Source organism: Leuciscus leuciscus, assembly GCF_965113295.1.
Source record: "Leuciscus leuciscus genome assembly, chromosome: 9".
Taxonomy (NCBI): domain Eukaryota; kingdom Metazoa; phylum Chordata; class Actinopteri; order Cypriniformes; family Leuciscidae; genus Leuciscus; species Leuciscus leuciscus.
Genome location: NC_138733.1, coordinates 28554613 through 28578502, shown reverse-complemented (window position 1 = coordinate 28578502; position 23890 = coordinate 28554613). Strand labels below are relative to the sequence as shown.

The 23890-nt window shown below is 36.8% G+C and overlaps 1 protein-coding gene across 6 annotated transcripts in view; it reads left to right on the top strand.

The window, feature by feature from the left end:
- Positions 1-14459: 14459 nt before the first annotated feature.
- Positions 14460-23890, top strand: part of nphs1 (NPHS1 adhesion molecule, nephrin) — a 108845-nt gene continuing 99414 nt past the window's right edge. For 2 of the 6 annotated variants that reach the window (XR_014208526.1, XM_082179099.1), the window contains exons 1-4: positions 14460-14612; positions 16962-17147; positions 18324-18425; positions 19613-19706. Coding sequence is in view for 5 of the 6 variants with exons in the window: in XM_082179099.1 (XP_082035225.1) it covers positions 19643-19706 (64 nt within the window). In the remaining variant the exon portion in view is untranslated. Of the gene's footprint in view, positions 14613-16961; positions 17148-18323; positions 18426-18905; positions 19491-19612; positions 19707-23890 lie in introns of those variants that run through there. The other 4 variants (XM_082179100.1, XM_082179101.1, XM_082179102.1 and 1 more) reach the window with 4 other exon arrangements.

The following is a 23890-nucleotide window of genomic DNA, read 5'->3' as shown; positions in this document are numbered from 1 at the left end:
TATCATGAATAATTATATATGTAGACAATATGTCTGTTTTTAATGATATTTATGTATAAATATAGATTACATTTTATATTTAATCTCTATCATATTCTACAATCATTTATTTGTATTTTGAATAAGCAGGCCATATGTCAGTTTTTATTTATTATTTATATCTAGATCTAGATCTAAATCTACTTTCTTATTTAATCTGTTTTATGAACAGAAATCACACAGCTAATGAGTAATGGGCCTCGTTTATGTTGCCATTCGACATTAAAAAGCTGACTTTGAAGTAATTGACATTGACGGCATGTCTTCCATGCCATTGCCATATGCATTTCTTGGAATCAGATATAACCTTTTCCACTTAGGTATGAGGTATTTCCAGTTTAAATGCATCTCACACTAGCAAATGTTTCCTTTGGTAAATGAGCCTTAATCTTTAAGACTCATTAAATTTTAATTAAAAATCTATTTCAAACATTGAAGCATTTATTCAGCATCGCATTATCAGTGTTGGGGTAACATTACGACTTAAGCGCGTTATGTAATCAGATTATTTTTTGGATTTATGTTTTCATACTTGAGTATCTCAAAATGTAATGATGTGCATTACATTTTTATTGAATTGATCGATTTAATGACAAATTTAATCAAAAATCTCTCCCTTCTCCATGACATAGGTCTACACAGTGCATGTCTAGCAGTGTGACGTGGAAACAACAAGCATAACACTGCAGTTTTGGAAAAACAACAGCGTAAACCAACAGATGGTGAGGAAAATTCAGAAAAGGTTATGTAGAGCCTTAAAGGGTTCTGTCACGCTCTTCATTTATAGAAACTTTTAGCGGTTCACACTATGGGATCATTTTATGAGATTGTTTTTCTCATCCCCATTGACTTCCATAGTATTTTGTTTTCATACTATAGAAGTAAATGGGGACCAGCAACCCACATTCTTCAAAATATCTTCTTTTATGATCAACAGAACAAAGAAACTTATAAAGGTTAGAACAACTTGAGGGTGAGTAAATGATGACAGAATTTTTATTTTTTGGGTGAACTATCTCTTTAATTTGCCCCTTCATCAGCTGTCAGTATATCACTGTATTAAATAGCTGATATTCAGAAGCTCATTTGCGGTTTTGGGTTAAACCGAGCCGATTTGTGGATTAGCGCCTCTTCAATCTGGCTACCACAGCTGGTTTCCACTCAACACACTGTCTGACCCCTCGTATCATTGCCAGAGTGTGTTTGTGTGCGAGTGTACGGTGGCGAAAACCAACCCGATACGGGGTCCAAATCCCTCTTAACCAGATTTAATCATTTTTTTTCCACCTGCTCAAAACAGCGCCTTGTGGGTCACCAACAACTAAGGGATTAGTACGACCTTTACCGCTGATGTGACGTTCCTTAGCATGAAGATCCCTGAGATCTGTCCGAGACTTGTGAGATTACGGCGGACTTGTGTCCTGGCCAGACTTCCACGGCCAGACGGTTGCTTGTTGAAGGCGATTTCTGTAATCAGAGATAGGCAGATTGGTGTGTTTTGATGTTGTGCCTGTGTTTTGAGTGTTGCCTTGCGTTTATATGTGTGTGTGCTGTATGTGCAAAGTATTTTAAAGCAGATTTGGCCTAGTAAGAGCAAGATGTGTCAGCATTAGTGGCGTACTCAGTTCTTTCAAGTTAATGCACAACAACTGAGTCATTTCCTCTTTTACACTGACCCTCCGTGACATATCCCTTATAAAGTCAGAGACACAGAGCCCTATTGGTTGGGTTGATTATGCTGGAGAGCTCATGAGGACCGCCGGGTTCTTGCTCTCCAGCAGTGCATTAGCCGAGCACTTAGCCGCAGACGGACCGGAGCGAGAGTCTTCTTCGGGTCAAGGCTGTACTTATCGCATAGTGGGCTGCACTTCAGAACTCTCATCAAGTGTAATACTGTGTTAAGCAATTTTCAACTTTTTTTTATAAGTTAAACAAGATTCAACTCATTTAAGTCAGTTTAAAGTTTATTGTACTTGAAAATTTAAGGCAGCTTTTTTTATATAGTATGGTCACAGACACAAAGATGAACCTTATTGTACAGTGTTACTGATAATTCAGTACCAGAACACAAGAATAAAATATTTAACTTGGGATGCCCTGCAAATGTCAGTGAAATTAAATTAAATTGATCAAAAGTGAGATTAAATACATTTACAATGTTACAAAAGATTTCTATTTCAAACAAATGCTGTTTTTTAATCCATCTATTCATCAAAGAACATTGATAATAATAATAAATGTTTCTTGAGCAGCAAATCTGCATATTAACTCTTTCCCCGCCACTGACGGACATTTCTGGCTTTCCGTGTTTTCACAGTTATACGGTAGGAGGCGCTATGACACATCTTCTGAAAGAGTACTGAATCTCCCGATCAAAACACAGGTGAAGAAGCAGAAACAAGCGATATCATATGTAAGCATATGCATACGTAAAATAACATGATCATCAACATTAAAGAGCATCAAAACTGCCTAATGTTACGCAGGACAAGCTATAGGACTGTGGAGCTTTGGGGGTGTTGATGGACTCAATCTACCAATGTTTTGATCATCTTTCTGAATCTGATCCAGAAGTAGTCTTTGACAAAAATGTGAATATCTCAGCTTTTGCTCAAAATGTTGCTTTTTTTAATTGAACTTACCCACAATCAAGTGTTGTTAAAAAAAGGAATGCATGAAGCTAGAATAAAAAGCTAGCTTTTAAAAAAAAAATCTTTCTTTTGATATATTGCATATTCAGATATTCATACAAAATATTCTGGGGGCCATGATGAAACTTTTGTGAAAATGATCAAAAATGCTGGTGGTGGCTGGCAACTTTTAAAGAAAATTCTGTCAGGGAAAGAGTTAAAATGATTTCTGATGGATCATGTGACACTGAAGACTAGATTAATAGAAATAATAAAATAAAAATTTTTATCAAATAAATGCAGACCTGGTGAGCAAATAAGATGTTTTTCTCAAAAACATTAATAAAACGTTCCCAAACTTTCAAATGATAGTGTATTTGTGAGTGAAACTAGATATTTAAAGAGACAAAATGCAGAAAGGGGACTTGAATGTGAAAAGTTGTTTCTATATGACACTTATTTGTAGGAGAGGCATCAACAAATTCCAAATCCCAAAAAGATTGATTTGGGAACGTCAGCCGAACATGGAAAGTCGTTTCACATGGCAAGCAAAATATAATTTTTTTTTTGTTTAAAGATTATAGACAAAGACCAACTTTTTTCTACAGAGTAATGTGTGCTCGCGAATCGTTCACAATAAAACCAGGAAGGAATGTGTATCATGAAAGTAAATAGGGTCAATTTGCATATTAAACAGCTCAATGACTTCTGGACATCAGATCAATTGTTTTAAGGTATGATCAGAAATGAGTGTATGCTTTTGTTGAAAATTGAGTTTGGAGCTGTGATGCATATTCATTAGCTGGATTCTTGCATCAGAACTAAAAGACACACACACACACACACACACACACACACACACACACACACACACACACACACACACACACACACACACACACACACACACACACACACACACACACACACACACACACACACACACACACACACACACACACACACACACACACACACACACACACACACACACACACACACACACACACACTCTCAACAAAAAAACTAAAGGATTAAATAAAATAATATATAATGAACTAACCTAAATTCAAGTCAATGTAAATCTCCACCATGGAAGTAGGCTAAACTCTCCCTTGAGGGAAGGAGAGATAATGTTTTAACAAAAACCTGCCCATTTTTCCTTCCAAATCACATAATCTAAAAGAGGTCACTGAATCAAATGTAATCAGACGGGTAATTCTTAAGTTGGCTAATTCTTTCTGCAAGTACCAAGTACGTGCCATTTTTAGGAACAGGAGTGAATCCATACATAAGATCTCTGTTCATTGTCATGCATCACAGGTGTGTTTCAGAAGGAAAGTAGGCAACAAAATCATGCTGCCTTGTAAGATACCTTCTTTTGAGCAAAATACCTTATTTTTACTTCTGACCACTCATAAGGCAATCCCACAATGCACTGCAATGAGGATAGTGTTGATTACATATTTAATTAATAGGAAGTTATTTCTGTAAGTAAGCTTTTTCACAGAATATTCACTCTCCCTTTCAAAAGTTGGTAAGATTTTTTTTTTTTAAATGTAAAAAAAAAAAAAAAAAGGTTTTCTGTTTTAATATATTTTTAAAATGTAGTGTATTACTGTGATGGCAATGTTGATTTTTCATTATCATTTTTCAGGATTCTTTAATAAATAGAAAGTTCAAAAGAACAGCCTTTATTTGAAACTGAAATATTGTGTAATATTATTAATGTCTTTACTGTCACTTTCGTTCAATTTATAGTGTTCTTGCTGAATAAAAATATTAATTGCTTAAAAAAAAAAAGTCTTACTGACCCCAAATGTCATTTTATAGCATATGGAGTTGTTAGCTTAGCAACATGCTAATGTCACTCTATAGCAGGGGTCTCCAACCTTTTTTCATTTGAGAGCTACTTTTTAAAAATGAAAGTGGCCGAGAGCTACTCATGTTGTACAATACTTAAATCTCTTAAATAATGTCTCATAACTCTCATATTAACCACTATCCAAACTGTTTTAGACCGAAAATAGTTTTTGTAGGCCTATATATGTCACCCTTAAATTTCAGAGAAAGAACAGAATCAGAGATAAAAAAAAATAAAAAAGAGGCCTACAGAAAATTGTACTTTGCATATTATACTGTAAAAACATAATTATAGTTGATTTTATAGTGCATGATAACTAGAGATGAAATGGCATGAAAATGGCATGATTATAGTGACCAAAATGATCACGGTTATCACAGAATCCTGTTCAAAAAGTACTAATACTACACAATAAAATCAATTCCCCAAGTTTTATGTCGAAAAACAGCAAATAACAAATAAACTTAGCATCAATATGCACTTTTTGTTTACATAAACATTAAAATAATAACATTAAAAATGATGGCCAGATTTTAAAGGAGTGTCTTGCAACGTTATCTACCAACATGTAGGCTACAAGTTCAAATAAAGTTTTGACAAAAAAGTTTTTATAAAAAGATAAACCTCGCATATTTCAGCCTTTAAATAATTTTTATAAAAAGAATGAGTCAAAAAATATAAATTACTGACATGTACAATGCACATTAGCTTATCTTTTATTATTAATAGTAAAATTCGGTCCGATTTTCCCGCGGCGTCTGTCGTTGCTATGCAACCATGCACTGCGCTCTCCACAACGACAAAGAGAAGTTTTAATAGCTAATGGATTTCCACCACCAAAAAACGCTTGCTGTTGCTCTGCTACAATTTTTATTTACGGAGAAGAAAAAAAACACCCGTAGTGTTTGGGTGCACCCCCATCCTTCATGTTAACTCGCTGCGCCTGGAAAAAATGTTATGTTAATGTTCAAAAAAACAATTATTTGAAATAACAAACTTGATCTCGCAAAAGACGCGATATGTGAACGGCCCTTGGCGAGCTACCTCCAATCAGGCCACGAGCTACTGGTAGCTCGCGAGCGACGTGTTGGAGACCCCTGCTCTATAGAGAGCCTAAGTCCCTCCCCTCCGCTTCCGGCTCATGGGACCTTATTTCGGAAAAAATATGTATGGTAGTCAATGGCGAGAGACAACTTATCTTTTTATTCTGTCTGAACTGTGCCCTGAATTACACATATGATGTTTGTCAATTTAAAAGATAATTATGAAAGTCAAGTAAGTCGCAGTTTGTCATAAAAAAGAAGAGTAACATTTCGTTTTATGTGAAAATCGCTCAATGAACTACATCTCTCGTCTCGCACTATGTACGTATGTGTGCAGTCTGGCACAAAACACTCAGGCATGACGGCGTAACGTTACGATTATAACTCAAGTCTTATAACGTAAGACTATAGAAAAAATGACAGACGTTAGCTTCAGTAAAGTTAGCTTCATTCATTGAGAGAAAAGGTATGACGTCACATGTGCGCCTTTTGGGTTTGTAGTCTTTGTAATTACGTATTTTCACAGTCTTATACCTCAACAGTTTTACATCAAACTGCAACTTTCTTGACTTTAAAATGACAAACATCATATGTGTAATTCAGGGCACAATTCAAACGAGATCAAAATATTTGTTGTCTCTCGCCATTGACTACCATACAATATTTTTCCGAAATAAGGTCCCATGGTGGTCAACCGGAAGGGGAGGGACTTAGGCTCTCTATTAGTCAACTATTGTGGATTTAATGTGATGTGTGCTATTTGTGTGTGGTGTTGTATATGTGACTGAACATTAACAGATTGGTTTGCATGTAGCATTTTAAATCTAAAGTCCCGTTCACACCAAAGTCAATAATAAGATAACCATAATGATAACTACTGTAGGCCATATTAGCATCCACTCCAAGCGCAAGATAACGCTCTGTATATTCTAAGTACGTGCCTCAGGTTTGTCGTCTGTCACTTTAAATGCTCAAGCTCTTTAAAGCGGGATGGATTCTGATTGGCTGTCAATGTTTTTATCGTTCATCAACTGGGAAATAATCGTTCTGAATGTCATTCCAACAACATTGTTTATCTATGCCGTTATCATTATAGTTGTGGTGTTAACCCTGCTATTCTTTTATATTTCCTACTATATCTTTAATGTTATGGTTATAGTTATCATTGGTATGAACGGGCCCATTCCACTGCACTACTTTTCCAGCGTTATTTGTAAACATGCGCTAGACAGAATGTTTTTTTACTTTTGCGTTAGCATCTCACGCATGACATCACATTCTCAAATTGTGGTGCTCAAGTTAAAGGTTCAACTTTTAAAAGTAAAAAAAAAAAAACACGTCTCAAGAGCTTGCAGGTTTTTTTTCATTCCACCATTAGCCACAGAAACACGTCTGTTAGAAGGTAGATGCTTCTGTCATGAGGCAACTTCAGAACAGATTTGCAGTGAAACTTTTAAGTTTTGTAAAAAAAACCAAAAAAAAACCCTGCTTGATGCCACCATGGCACAGTTGTATTCAGAAGTAAATCATTGTAGAAGTCATGCCAGTTGGATCTGGCACTAATCATGAGAAAAACTGCAGTGCTGTTGTACGGTATTAGCTCGGCGCTCTACCGCTAACAGTCTCAATCTGACAGCAGGGCTATAGGATCCAGATCATGAAGGCTATGGGGTTAGGTTGTAATTCCTAGGCTCAGAGCACACAAATGGGATCCGATCTTGAGCTAGGGCCCTCGGAGGTCTGCCTGGGTCAGTGGGGTCCTTTTTCATTAACAGCTCTTGTTTAAAGTGAGCTGCTGGGAGTGTTAATTTCCCTCTGATGAATTTGGACATTAGTGTCTATAAAACCTTATTTCCTCATCTTTTATCTCTATAACCTGTAGCTACTGTTTACATTCTGTAATTAAACTTCCTGTCTTCTACTCACTGTGGTTTAAAAAGGGAATAGATGGTGTGTGTGTGTGTGTATGTGTGTGTGTGTGTGTGTGTGTGTGTGTGTGTGTGGTGATGTGTTTTGGAGAATGTATCTGTGCTAAGAGAACACTTTCACAGTAATGTGTACACAGAGAATAAACTGATCCAAATACTGTGGAAGTAACATTAACTGCTTGCTGTACTTTGTCAGTAAAGAAAATTCTGAGTAAATTTTTTTTTAGTATGTTAATAATGATCATTTATGTTGTTTTATATAGTGTATATGTATTATTATTATTGTTATTATTGTATACATTTTTAAAGCAAATTTTATTGCACAGTTGTTGACATTATAACTATTGTTGTCGTCGTTATTATTATTATTATTATTGAAGATATTATTTGGCCCCCAACTACGGCCCTGATGTCAACTAAACAATATTACCAGAACATTGGCGCTGTTTTACATAATACTGTGAATGCTTCCATGCAATAAAAGCATTGTTTCCACTGTGGTCATTGCAGTGAGTGAGGTTTGCAACTGAATTCAGTGTTTATGTTCTCAGAACCCTTAGAAAGGTTAAAATTAGTTTTTGATGAAAACATTTTTATTATATTAGCATTTTTTTTTGTGTATTATACTGTATACGACAGTCTCTCGCATTCATTTTTACTTACAGAGCCCCTCTTGCACCTACACTTTTATTGCTGAGGATATTGCTTTCCCTGACCATTTCTTGTTCTTCACAGAATCTCTCCTGACAGTGTGTGTGTGTGTGTGTGTGTAAATGTGCGTGTTCTTCACTTTCTGTAAACTAACTCTTCAGCAGCTGTATCTCCTGGTTCTTTCTCCACTGGTTAGCCTTGCCCCATCCATCTCTCGTTCACTTTTCACCTCCGCTCTGATGCCATCCCTCTGTTTTCTGAATTTGTTTGTGCTTTGTCTTTTTCCTCTAACCTCACTTTTCAGTCCCTTTTTTTTAGTCCCATAATAGTTTTATGGCTGCAACTGGTTCAAAAACATGTCCAGGTCACACTTCATCCTCAACCCCCCAAAAAATAAATAATATATATATATATATATATATATATGACAAAGAAATTGAATCATTTAAATTTGCATTGTAAAATTTTACTATAATGCATCTGGACATTTTACTTTTGACTTTTTCTAAAATTAGTAATAGCAATATTGGCAAAGTACTGTAAAACAATTACTGTAATGCAATGATTTAAATGTAAAAAAAATTTTTTTAAACAAACTAAATTATATATTCATTTTATATTAACATATAATATAATAATAATTATTAATCATAATTATGATTTTATGTATATACAGTGCTGGTCAAAATTGATGGCACCCCTGATAAATATGTAAAAAAAATGGCTATAAAAAATAAATCTGCATTGTTTATCCTTTTGATCTTTCATTCAAAAAATTCACAAAAATCTAACCTTTCATTGAAGTAAAAGAATCGAAAGTGGGGGTAAATCACATTATAAAATAAATGTTTTTCTCCAAAACACGCTGGCCATAATTGTTGGCACCCTGTTATTAAATACTTTTTGCAACCTACTTTTGCCAAGATAACAGATCTGAGTTTTCTTCTATAATGCCTGATGAGTTTGGAGAACACCTGACAAGAGATCAGAGACCATTCCTCCATACAGAATCTCTCCAGATCCTTCAGATTCACAAGTTCATGTTGGTGCTTCTTCTGTTCAGTTCACTCCACTCATCAGGTCAGGGAACTGGGACGGTCATGGCAGAAGCTTCATTTTGTGCTCAGTTACCCATTTTTGTGTTGATTTTGATGTTTGTTTTGGACCGTTGTCCTGATGGAAGATCCAACCACGGCCCATTATAAGATTTCTAGCAGAGGCCGTCAGGTTTTGATTTTTTATCTGTTTGTATTTGCTAGAATCCATAATACCATGTATCTGAACAAGAAGTCCAGGACCTCCAGCAAATAAATAGGCCCACAACATATAAGATCCAGCAGTGTATTTAACCGTAGGCATGGGGTACTCTTCATCCCTGTTTGCACCAAATACATCTGGTGGGTTTGCTGCCAAAAAGCCCTTTTTTTGTTTCATCTGACCATAGAATCCGGTCCCTTTTGAAGATCCAGTCGTGTCTGACAACTGAATATGCTGGAGTTTATTTTTGGAGGAGCGATGAGGATTTTTCTTGAAACCCTCCCAAACAACATGTGGTAGTGTAAGAGTTGTTTGATGATTTTTTTTTTTTTTTGGCTTTCTGACCCCCAAGACTCAACTAATCTCTGCAATTCTCCATCTGTGATCCTTGGAGAGTCTTTGGCCACTCAAACTTTCCTCCTCACCATCCATTAAGACAATATAGACACACGTCCTCTTCCTGGCAGATTCGTAACATCTTTAGTTGATTATAACTTCTTAATTATTGCCCTGATGGTCAAAATGGGGATTTTCAATTCTTTAGATATTTTCTTACAGCCACTTTCTGTTTTGTGACGCTCAACAATCTTTTGCTGCACATCAGAACTATATTCTTTGGTTTTACTCATTGTGATGGATGATTAAGGGAATTTGGCCTTTGTGTTTCCTCATATTTAAACTCCTGTGAAACAAGAAGTCATAGCTGGACAATTTCATGTTCCTAGTCACCCTGGTGTGCTAAAAAAGGTTAATATTAATGGGAATATACTTCAGAGATATTTTCTCATACAAAATTCTAGGGGTGCCAACAATTATGGCCAGCGTGTTTTGGAGAAAAACATTTATTTCATAATGTGATTTACCCCCCAATTTCAATTCTTTTACTTCAATGAAAGGTTCGATTTTTGCGAATTTTTTTAAGGAAAGATCAAAAGGATAAACAATGCAGATTTATTTTTTACAGCCATTTTTTATCATATTTATCAGGGGTGCCATCAATTTTGACCACCACTGTATAGTAGAGCAAAGAAAAATGTCAGCCGTATCCAGATCTGATGAAAGACCTGTGTCTAGACACGACCACAACGCAGCCCTGAAGTGTTAGCAGAGACCGTGTCAACTAGACTATCCCCTGTGAAGGCCTCATCGACATGACAAAAGGGTTCTTTTCACAACAGATGTTTTTTCCTCTGTGCAGATGAAAACATGATCAAAATGATTCCCGTTTACACGGATCCGTGTAAACGATAAAACGCTGTATAATTATATATTATTGAATTTAGCCGCATCAATGTCATCATCTGACATCATGCTGGTGCACGCAGAGGGCAGTAGAATTAACTGGGGGGGTTCGGCGAAACTGACAGAACGACAGTTTCTTTCATTTTTCCCCTCCATATAAAGCACTGTGTTTGTGGTCATCCAGTTTGAAATGTCGACTACAAACACTGAGGTCATTCAGATTTTCTGTTGCGGCGTTCTCTCTGTATTTTTACGACTCGTTGCAGCCTTTAACCACTGCCTACAACGCACTGGATCCTTCACTGGAAATCGAAAGTAACTTACTCCCGCTATTTACTCTTTGAATTCTTGCACCCGGGAACAATACAAGTCGACACCATTACGACTAAAAGTTTACTAAGAAGTATATCCTACTATAACAAGACAGTATTTGACTCTAGTAAGTGTATCCCTATAGCAGACTGGTGGAAGTGGCCTTGGACGGCAACATGCCCAGTGCATTATGGGTGTTGAAGTTTTCCTACCTATTTGGCAAAAGGGAAGACTACAGCCCTTTTCCTCTGTTTTCTCTAGTCAGGTAGCACAGATTTAAACATTTTCCCCGCCTTTCTACTGCATAGGCAGCCGCGTTCTACTGAAAGCCCATTTTACCAGTGGTTAAGAACCTCTTTAAAGACAAAAAAAAAAAAAATAATCATTTTAGTTTAATATTTTCACTGAGACTGAGTGCAAGTTGATTAGTAAGGTTTTTATGCTGTTGTGCAATGCATGTGCCTGCATTTGCATATGTGTGTGTGTTTGGGTGTGTGTATACATATTAACCTGTGCCTGGGGGCCACTCTACATAATGACTGAGCAACAGGCCCCAGCTGTTCACATCTGTCTCTCCAGCTCTCTATGAAGCCTCCTTCCACTTATAAAGCACGTCTCACTGTGTGTGTCAGTTGTATGCGTGCATGTAGATCTGTGTGTGTTGAAGGCTGCAGCCTTGATAGAGGCACAAACTGTTATAAGAACACTACACCCAGGGTTTTAGAGTTCAGCTTAAATCTATGATCTCTCTTGTGACTGAACTTTACTTCTTACTCTTTACACATTCAGATTCAATGCACTTCTCAAATCTATGTGAGACCTTGTAGGAATAAATGTCTTTCATGAAAGATGGTAGTTTAGTTATTAGATCTAGAGAATAAATTAAATGTTTCTATGTAGTTGTTGTGAGGATTTGATCATCAAACAAAAACTGATGGCCTTGATAACCTTATCTTGTAAGACCAACCTTCTCTTGGTTATCTCTTCTCTTGATAACCTTTACGTTGTTTAAATAGCAAATGCATTTGCGCCCATTTGTGCGCCCATGGGCGTGCTGGTCTGTAAACGAGGTGTGTTCAGGCGCATTGTTGGCGCGTAGGCATTTTGAGGCAACTGAAATAGACTGCGCCATTGACCATTGGATATTTTTTTTGGTTATTTAAAGAGTGCGTTAGTAATATGCGCCTATATGCGGGTCCACAACTCGTGTACACTCTGTTCATTACACACACAGGGATGCGCAACAGCACACAAACATGCCAAATATAAAAAATAAAGGATTACAATGTAAAAGATTATTATTTTGTACATAAAGATATGGTGGAATCCGGCTTGTCCCGTAGATGGTCTGCTTGCGCCCTTTAAGCTCGCTCACGAGCAGATCCGTTTCCTCTCTGGAGACGCGTTCTGCTTGCAAATTCCGCAATGTAAATAGCAACCCGCCATGGCGCGAGCGCAACTGGCTTTTAAAGGGAATGGGAGATGAGACTTTGATTGGTTTATTGCACGTTACGCCAAAAACACACCCATTACTCATTAAGAGAATAGGGACAACCATTTTAGACCATGCGCCTGGCGCGCCGACCATTTTTCACGTCATTAAACTAGCAAAAGTGGATTCGGATATGCTCTAAGTGTACTTATGCCGTGCTCCAGGAGCAAGGAAACAGGAACTTGGGAATCACAGGAGGTAATATTTGCAGGTAAGGAATACAGGCAAGTAATCCATAGTCAAAGTTGAGACCAGACAAATGACAGAGTGCAGGGAGTGTGTTTACTGTAAAAGCAGGAGTGTTTGAGTGCAGGTGGCTGTGATTAGAAGTGACTGGGATCAGAGTGAGGTGCTGAAACGCATAGGATTGTGGGATATAACAGGCAGCGAAGGATACATCTATGTATACTGTATATAACTTAGAGAAACTTATAGTTATTATGAGATATACAGTTTCTTTATATAACCACTATAATGTAGCCTGGGAAAACCCAGACAACTTCTGGCAAATTTAGATTTGCTCTGCAAGTAGTCTGGCAAAGAGCTCATTCAAGCCCATTTCTAATCCGTCGAAATCGCGGCACCAATCAGAAACGTTGAGGCGGGCTTTACACGATGACGATCGCTCTGATTGGTTTTAGGTCTATCCAATTGCGCCCAGAGGCATTTGAGCGACGTCCGCTGGTGAAGCGCACTCAACTTTTAAATGCATTATTATATTCAAATTGCAAACACATGAGGACAGTCTCCATGAAAGACCCACTGGCAGATGAACGTGCTACTACATTTCTCTCCGAAACGGTAGGAAATTAAATGAGATTTAATAGAGGATTTTAACTGTGACAAGATGATTGACAGGGCAGTTTTAAGTGACAGGATGCACGCGACAGATCCGTCCGATAAAGATGACAAAGTAGTATGTCCCAAAGCTTGCCTACTTTTTTGCTACACATTCAAAAGTAAATACCTTTTCTTCACAAAAAGAGTACATACTTTTATGGCGTAGTGTAACTTAGGCGAATTGGGACGCAGCATATGGCTTTACACGATGACGATCGCTCTGATTGGTTTTTAGGTCTATCCAATTGCGCCCAGAGGCATTTGAGCGACGTCCGTTGGTGACGCCCCTTTGGAAATGAGTTATTAATGAAGCTTTGCCAGACCATAACTCAGTTACTACTGAGAATGGTCTGGTTTTAACCAGGCTAACTATAATGCATACATATGCAAGCTTTAAAAATCCATTGTGTAGAAAAGCAGCGTCCCTGAATGCCCGCAAATGCTAAATTCTGCAGAAGATGATGAGACAAGCCATGGCTATTGACCCTCGTCCTGTGTTTATAAGTATAGATTTTCCTAAAGAAGAAAAATCTTTATCCATTGTCTAGAATCACTCAAAATTCCAACTGCTTTTTCTTGGTGGCGTCACCAGTGAGTAAATCCATGTCTCGGGTTTCCATTAGGTGGCATATAATAATAAAAAAAAAATAGAAAAACTGTAGAGGGGAAAAAAAAACAACAACGATTTTCAGCAGACAATCAAATATTCAGTTGTGGAAAATGAATTCTGTGTAAAATCTGTTGCTGTGTGCAGTGAGAGAACCAAGGGCCCCTAAGGAGTGTTCAGTATATAAAATAAAGTGAATAGACTGTGCAGTATTTATTATGCATGAGCATAAATGTTACAAAACTGGTCGCTGTGGAAACTGCAGCGTTCACTTCAGTGTCGACAAGGGTACCAGGGTCCCTCAACATACAAACAGAGCGAAAAAGAACAAGAAATGAATTAGAAAAGGAAAAAATGGCACTGTTGTTCTAGAACAAGCCGTGTCCTGTGGTAGCACCCTTCTGTAGTTTAAAGCTCATTAAATGCTCACTAATGGCCGAATATGATGAGGTGAAAGGACAGATGCAGTGCCACTTTACAAGTGTTCCTCTGCTTTTTTACAGTCAGCAGTTTGCTCATCTCATTTCCATTCACTCATCCTCCCTCGTATCACTCCTCCAATGCTGTCAGGTTGTTAAGAATCCGTCAGGACGAGAGGAATGTGTGTAGGGGAGCCCCACTGGCATTTCTTCACCAGAGCTGGTGAACGTCTTCAGAGAAGAACCTCCACATGAGCCGAGACAAAGGCGAGCGGTGAAGCTCAACAGGTAAGCTGCGTTCTCTCATATGCAAGTGTTTTATCACGCTCAAAGACACCTTTTTTATACGGTTCCTCTTTTCCCCGTCTCTCTTTTGGCTTTAAGACAAGGAAGAGTGAGGAGATGGAGGCTTGAAAGAAGGCCGTTGTCTCACTCTCTCTCCCTTGTCAGTTTTAAGTTGACTTCTGTGTCAAGGGGATGGATGAGGGAGAGACGGAGAAGTGTTTCTGTGTGGAAGCTGCGATACTAAGTTGAAACGGTATGACAAAGAGTCAAAACAAAGAGCATTTTAATAGCGCTGCTGCCTCCGGAAGCTAAAAGTGGGTGAAATCCATTAGTGGCCTTAAAATTCTTTTCTTTTACCAGAATAATCCCGGAATCTGTTGATGACTTCCTGTCTGAGTATTTTTGTGTTCATTGCAGTGTTCATATTTGTCACCAAGATTTTAAGATGGCATTTTCAACAGATGTAGAAATTAAACGATAGGTGGGTCTACTGTAATGAAGTTAATTCCTTTAATAATTAATATTTTTACAGTATTACAAATCTTATTTAATTAATTCAACTAATTCAATGGATTTCTATTTCAAATAAAAAAAAATTGTGTTGTAAGTTGTACTTTCTATTCAATAAAGAATCCGGGTAAAAAATTACATTTCCAAAAAAATACTAAGCAGCACAACTTTTTTTCAGAATTGATCATATGTTTCTTGAGCAGCAAATCATCATATTAGAATAATTTCTGAATGTGACACTAAAGACTGAAGTAATGGCAAAAGTTTGAGTAATGGTAAAAAATCATCACATGAATAAATTACATTTTAAAATACATTTAAATAGAAAACAATTGTTTTAAATCGTTATGATATTTCACAATATTTCTTGTTTTTGCTGTATTATTGATCGAATAAATGCCGCCTGAGTGAGTTTAAGAAACTTCTTTCAAAAACATTAAATATTCTTACGACCCCAAATGTTTTAACCGTAGTGTGCATGTGTCTATAGGTATAACTGAGCTCTACCAACCCAGGAGATGCTGGTTATGAAACTGGTTTTAAAATTTGCAAAAACATCTGCATGTCCCAGTCGGAGAGCAGAGAGTCGATCTCATTTTCTGCACATTGGGATATTTCATGCTGTTTTTGCATAAAATAGGTACAGGCTTCAGTGTAGGGTTGTTTGATGATGTAATAAGAAAAGAAAAGAAAAAACACAAAATGTACCTGAAAGGGTCACTTTTTGTGATGCCTGTCCGGCCCAGCCAGAAACCCTGCTGGGTTTGCACCCACAGGGAATCGAATTTCATATCTTTTAACTTTCACTCTTCTGAAGACACAAGGAGATTGACAAGGACATATATGAGATGTAAACAAATTGCAACACAAGCATCACTTGTCACTGAGTGCAATGACATCCACGACAGCATGCAGGAATCATATTGACATGCCGATGGAGCAGCCTGTATGTGCACAGATTAGCTGTTCAATCTAACAAGAGAAAAGGTCATTCTTATTCTGAGAGACATTATTGTGTCAATATTACATATAGGACAAAAACATGATACTAAAAGACTATACTATATATATATATTTATTAATATTAAAATGAGTTAACAACTTATATTGTGTGCACGATTTACTTAAAATTTCAAGTCCAAGTGCGGGGTGTCGTACAACTCGGTGCCAATTTTCCTAGTCCCTCACCTTCCCCAGCACCACCTGCCTAGATTTGCTAGGGGGTTCTCACTACTTTCCTCACAGCAGCTCTCATATCCTACTCACTGTATTTATGTGCATGTTTCGGCAGAAGCCTTCACTCATACCAGTAGGATAGCAGATCTAATCTGCCAAGACAAGGCCTATGTACATTCCATTCTTATCAATAAAATCCCTTTTAGTTCTGTTCCGAGAGTTGTCATGATAAAAATAATAATAATAATTTATAAAAAATAAATAAAATAGAAAAAAAATAAATAAAAAAATATATGTATGTGTGTGTGTGTGTAAATATATGTACCGGTATGTACATTTTGGAAAATTAGGAATGGTTTGACATTTAACTGTTTCAGTTTCTATGCCAAACCATTTCTAATTTGCCTTTAATTTTAGTCCATTTTGTTTTTCAGGTCTTTTCAAAGTCATACCTGAAAATTATCTTGATTAATTGTAAATGAAACCCAAGCTCTGTTGTGGTTTTTTTTTTTTTTTTTTTTTCTTGTCTGATCAGGTAAATTTAATACCAGTGTTGCAGTACCACAACTTGACAAGACATGAAAACATAAAAAACAACAAAAAAACAACAACATTAATTAATTTCCTTTTCCTGTGCCATGTTGATTTTTTCCCCCTGCAATTAAGGTACTTGTTTGTCTTTGGAGACGAAGGAAAAGGGAGGTTAGACAGGCCTGAAAAACATCTCATTAAAGACCTGGACAGGAACCACTGAGTCATTCAAAAGAGCTCCAGACTCCAGTTATAACTCCGAACCTTTATCGCATCTCCCTGACAGACTTCCGACACCTTCCTCAGACGCACAAAAATAAGGTTTGTGTCAAAAAGCAAAGAAGAGAAAAGTTAATTTTCCAAACGAGCAGTGACTAGCACAGCAGTGAAAGTCAGTACAAAAACTGTGAGTTTCTCTTTTGATTATTCCTCGGCACACTCAGGGAACATTAGAATAAGAAAGAAAAAGGCATTAGCAACACATCCATGGGTGTCACTAGACTCTTGTTACTAGGCCATGAGACCAAATAAAGTAATCATAATCATACTCGCATAGTTTCTGTGGAACCAAAGTTTTTATTCAGAGATCACGTTGTGTATAGGCAACTTACAGAGGCTGTAGGAAGACTGATAAGTGGCTAGTGGTTAATGGTAAATGAGTAGCTATTTGATATTATAAATTATTGAATAAGGTCATGAATATCTTGTTTCTTGCCCTATGAATTTGATATCTGGGTTTTCATTGGTTAGCTCTGGTCACACCCACCAAATACTCCAGTTAAATTTGATGTTAAGCTTAGGAGCTTAAGAGGTCAAAGGTTACTTAATACACTGTGAAGAAATGTATAAAGATGTGATTATACTGACCTGCAGTAGTCTAGTGGCCATTTGGGGCATTCTACAAAAGATGTGTTCATCATATAGAAGTTTTTGTACATGTTTTGTTTTCATTCTTTCTCTCTATACATATTCTCTCTACCATTCAAAAGTTTGGGGTTGGTAATATTTATGTTTTTTAAATAAATCTACAGTATTATGCTCACCAGGACTGAATTTATTTGATCAAGAATATTGTAAAAACAGAAATATTGTAATTTGTTTATAATCTTATTATTGTGATGAAACCATTATAATATATGCTCAAAAAACATTTATTATTATTATAATGATGAAAACCATTGTTCTGCTTAATATTTTTATGGAACACATTTCTTTTCAGGATTCTTTGCTAATGACTTGCTTGACTAAAACGTTTATGTAATGTAACATTACAAAAGTGTTTACTATCACAATTTTATCCATTTAATGCATTAATTAAAATCTTTCCCAGATAGCAAATTGGTATTGGGCCGAATCTGGTTGAATTTCGGCTGTGAGTTTGGCCCACAAACCACATGGAGTTATGGCCCGAGATTGGCCCAAAAGCTACTTGCCGTAAGTAAACCAGATCCATGCCGGAAGCAGACCAAAACTCACTCACAACTTCTATGTCCCCAGAGATCAGCCATAACTGGCCCACAACAACAGTGCCAGATTCCCCAGATGTCAGCCAGAAAAGAGCCAAACAGCCACCACCTTTTACTGACCCCAAACTGAACGGTAGTGTACCTTTAAAAATATTTAAAAAAATGTGACTTATGAAATATTCCCTAAAAGCTGTCATAATAGCATAATCATTCTTTCAAGAAGTGAAATTTCCAAGAACAAGTTCAAGTCTGCTCTTTTTCTTCACTATGTTTTGCTTGCAAAAGGGGATGCGTTGAAATATCAAACTGTTATGATTTTGAATGCAGACATTTCCACATCAAAGCACCTTGTAGTTCTGCAAACTTGAGCATTGAATTAAACTACAAAAGTAACAGTTACCTTTCTGAAGGCATAAATATATTCCAACATAAACTGAAATAATCAGTTTGGATTGAGATGACACAATGCAATCCTACAAAAATGTACTTACCTGGAAAAGACCCATTCGTAGTATAGTATAGTATAGTATAGTATAGTATAGTATAGTATAGTATAGTATAGTCTTTTTACAGGGTCGCTGGCAGCCAGTTCCCCAGTACTGATGAAAGGCTAAAAACGTCCCTGTGCGCATGTGACGAAAGAAGACAGACAGAGAAAATGAAGGGATATGTTTAAAGAATGTCTAAATACAGCTTGCGTACTCTCCGGTTGAAAGCCCTCCATCCATTCACGATTGCGAGGAGGGAGATTGCAGTCGGCACATTCACATTTTGGCGTCTGGGACTGTTTGCGGGCACAGAGGATAATTGAGTGTGAGTTAATTCCTATCAAAGCCCATTGGACTGCAACTAATGGACCGAGGGAGATGCCTCAAGGAGCCAGCGCTTTCAATTTCTTTTGTTTATTTAGATGGGAAAATGTTTAGTTTTTAATTAAGTAAATCACTATTATTTGTTCCAGTGTGGTTGGTAATTTGAAGAGATTGCAACCTGACTTGAAATGCAAGCGCTATTGGCTTTGAGAGAGAGAGATAGGGAGTACTGGAGGAGGCTAAAGCGTGTCGTAATGGCCGTGAACCCGAGAGAGCTCTTTCCATGCAGTATAGAAACACTCCCTGGGCTTCACTTTGAAGTGTTCCTAAGGTTCTCTCTGAAAACTTGAACTTATTCAAAGGGAGCGCTTCAATGGAGAGTGAAGGTAAAAAAGAGAGGAAAAAAATCAAGGAGTCATTGTAATGTCCTAGACCTTCTTAAGTGCAGTAACTGTGTGTATGTGTGTGTGCATCTTTTTAAATGTACCTTTCTGTCTTATTTTTACAGATTTGTTTTGTTGGTGAGGAATCGGAGGAGATGGACTTCTTGTATTCACTCGTACTGTCAAGTGCCTGGGTTTTTCACCTTATGGATTTCAAAGGTACATTTTGAAACAGAAATGCAAAATACAGCTATCTTATTTGCATTTACCTGATCACACTAATGGAAGCTTGTTTCCAACACTGAATAAAAAATAAAAAAAGGTTCTGACTTTTTTTCTAGCACTTTATAACTCCCAATTGCGTGTTTATATCTCAAAATTCGGAGAAAAAAGGCAGAATTGCAAGATAAAATGTCACAATTATCTTATCTTTTATTTTTATTTTTATTCCATGATGTAAACAAGCTTCCATGCACATGTATTTAATCTAAACTTTGTAATGAAACCTACAAGTCATTATACCAAATACCTTGTTCCATAGCTTTGCAGTTAACAACATAGAATAAATATAGTCCTTTATCAAAGCATAAGCGTATGTATCCAAAGGTACAAATACAAAAAAGTTTGGCAAAATTGGGAGACGCAAATTTAAACTGCTTTTCCATTGACATTGTATTAGCCTTAAACTAAACTACACCTTCAAAAATGTTCCATGGTATTCACAGATTCACAGAAACATTCACAGATAGCCCTGAAATGTTCAGTATGTGGGTTAAAAGTGACATCCGTTTTTTCCCCTTAGACTTTTAAAGTAGGGGAGAGCAGTGGCGATGATTTTTCAGAAAAACATCATTTTAAAAGATGATGTTTTAGACAGAGATATATTTTTAGAAATCGAAATCGAATAGAAGATAGAACGACTTCAGTATAATTTCACTTTGAACTTAAGACTGCTCATGTTACTTTCGACCCTGTCATTTGGGACGAAAGTAACACAACAAAACAAGCTAGATTTGTTGTGTTACTCTTTTGTTTTTTTTGTTTTTGTTTATTAGCCTAAATATACCTGTGTATGACCTTGTTAACATGTAACTGCAAACATATTTGGGCCTTTATCTTTACAAAAAATGGTTAATTTACATTTTCATTTCAAATTTCAGTTTCATCAAATGTTTCAAAAGTAACCCAACAGTACAAACTTGAATTGTTTAGAATTTTTTATTGGCAATGTCAATCTATTTTATAAAATTAAATTAGCATAATATCAATTCTCAACATAATGTAACAATAATCATGTTTCCATCCAGCTGTTTTTATGCATACATTTAAAATGTGCATAAAAACATCTGTATGGAAACCCTGCAAATTCATAGGTGGAGGTGGAAAAGCTATAAGGTATGGCTAAAACCTAAATGTGACTAGGGTAAATGGAAACAGATTGAGTGAAAAAAACAGTGACACAGAAATCAGCTGATTTAAATGTGACTTAAGCTTTAAATGCCCTCTCATAAACATCTGGCTGAATCAGACCTCTGTCTGTCTTTCTGACCCTCACTCTTGCCATATTCTGTTGGTATAATATGACATAAACATGTAATAAATGCTGCAACAGACAGAAAGTCACCACATTAGCAGCGGGACAAAAGAAACACTTGTTTTCACTGTAGTGGGACAACTACTAGTAACAACTAGTGTTACTTTCGTCCCGACAGGAACTCCTGACATTTAAACCCGATTTACATTTATACTGAAAAACTCTGACATGGAAAACTTCTGGATGTGTTACAGCACTAAATAACCTGTAGACTGATCATTACTGTGTGACACATGAAACGAAAAACACAACTTGTAATTAGAAAAAAGTACCGCTTCAGTAATTTACTTATTGTACTCTAAAACCGCTTTCCGGACCTAACCGTGGGAAACGATGACGAAATCACGTGATATTTGGCAGCTCCGTCAAGGGTTGTGTACTGAACGTGCTGTCATAGCTTGAGATGCTAATATAGTCAGGGCTCGGAGAAAATCGCTTTGTTACTTTCGTCCCGTGTTACTTTCACCCCGGTTCTCCCCTAATCTTTTCATTTGACAATTCAGAAAATTTTCAGCTAAGGTGTATTTGATCATGTAAAGTAGTTTACAAATTTATTAAAGAGAAATAAACAAAAATAGTTGGAATGAGATATTATTTTTTACATTTTCTTATTTTTATTTTATTTTATCATTATCAAGTAGTGTTGTTGCAGTTTTCTTTTTCACCTCAACTTTTTTCCTGTTCCAATTTAAAAAAAATCAGTGCAAAAATAAAAATATATATCTTAATAAAAATCTAACTTTTATTTCAGGCTGCGTGTCTAGTGCTTGTTTACAAAGATAAACAAAAAGTATTGCATTGGAACACTAATTAGAAAAAAATATTGTTAAATTAGTATTATTATTTCATCTTCTTTCTCTCTCTTTCTTTCCTTTATTTATATAGCACAAGTAAACAACAGAAGTTGACCACTGTGCTTCACATAAATCCAACAAGATTTAAGAATAAAAAAAATATCATTCAGACTGCAGAAAAAGACATAAATAAATGTAAATTTAGAGAAAAGCACGCTCCAAAAGATACACCTTTAGTTTGAGTTTAAACTCATATAAAGAGGATAGCGATCTCAAGGAGACGGGGAGGCTATTCCACAGCCTAGGACCGACAACAGCGAAAGCACGGTCCCCTCTAGACTTTAAGCGTGAGCGTGGCTGGGTCAGATTATAGTTACTCGTGGACCTTAGACACCTCCCAGGTACATTAACATTTACAAGTTCGGACAAATATGAAGGTGCAAGACCGTTTAAAGATTTAAAAACAAACAACAGTATTTTCATTTCAACTCTGTAACGCACCGGCAGCCAGTTAAGAGACAATAAAATCGGAGTGATATGTTCATGTTTGCGAGTCCCGGTCAGGAATCTGGCAGCTGCATTTTGGACCATTTGAAGCCTTGTAATTGAAAACTGGGGTAGTTCTACATATAAGGAATTACAATAATCCAGACGAGATAGAATGAAAGCATGTATAACTTTTTCAAGCTCTATCGGTGAAATAGAAAATGTTTTACTCTAGATCAGGGATTCCCAAAGTGTGGTGCGCGCACCCCCAGGGGTACGCGAGAGGAAAAATGTAATGGCGGTCTGTTTTTTTAAGTGGGATTTTTCCACACAATAAAAAACATGAACAGTAAACATTTCCTTTGTAAATTCCTTTTCCTTTTATTTTAAATAAAAACTATAATTTATTAGTTTTTGATAAAACAAATGCATATGAAATGCACAACGACACACCTAAAGTCGCTCAGGCACATACAAGCAAACTCTACACACACGAGACGCGCGGAACTCTCCGCGCACATACTCATATGAGACGCGCGCGCGCACACACAAACTCTCCACGGACATACTTATATGAAACGTGAGCACACACACACACACACAAACTCGCGCACATACACATACTCAATGTGACCCGAGCACACGCACAAACTCTCCGCGCACATACTCATATGAGACGCGAGCACACACACACAATACCATAAAGATGTGGAAAAGTCGATCAAAAGTGTGGCTAAATTTCTCCAGGCTCGATGCCAACAACGCGCGATGCAGTGTGCGGTAAGCCCTTGACAGTGCACGGAGTAAACGTAAGAGCATAAAGTTGCTCCGTAAATGAAGAAATACCTTGTTGATCACTCTGATAGTGTTGCAATAATGACCAACTGAATGTACACTGCCGTTCAAAAATGTGTTGGTTAGTCAGAATTTGTTTTCAGTAAGGATGCATTAAAGTGATCAAAAGTGACCTTAAAATATGTCATAATATACGTTTTTAAATAAAACTAAATTACGCGGCTGAAAATAACCGTGGTCTGTCACTCGTCCTCTTAAAAGTGGAAGCTTGTGCGTAGCTTTGTTGCATTATATTGAAACTTTGTTGATGTTGTTATTGTCATGCGTGTTCTGGTTATTTGCGCATGATTAAACATGAGTCTTTATATGGCGATAAAACAAAGCTTTGTTGCGTTATTTTTTTGAAGTGGGGATTGGGGGTGCGCCAATCCGGTTGGGACATAGTAGGGGGTGCGCAGGAAAAAAAGTTTGGGAACCGCTGCTCTAGATAATAGCTTCAAGTGAAAGAAACTTGATTTAACCACTGTGTTAATGTGTTTCTCTAGCTTTAAGGAAGAATCCAAAACCACTCCCAGACTCCCGACTGTAAGTTTAAAATCACAGTACAGGTCTGCAGTATTAAAAGTATTTTTTCCATCTCCTAAAGAGGAGCCAAACACAATAGCCTCTGTTTTACTTGCGTTTAAATGTTAAAAGTTTAAGGACATCCAGGATTTTATGTCATTTAGGCACGC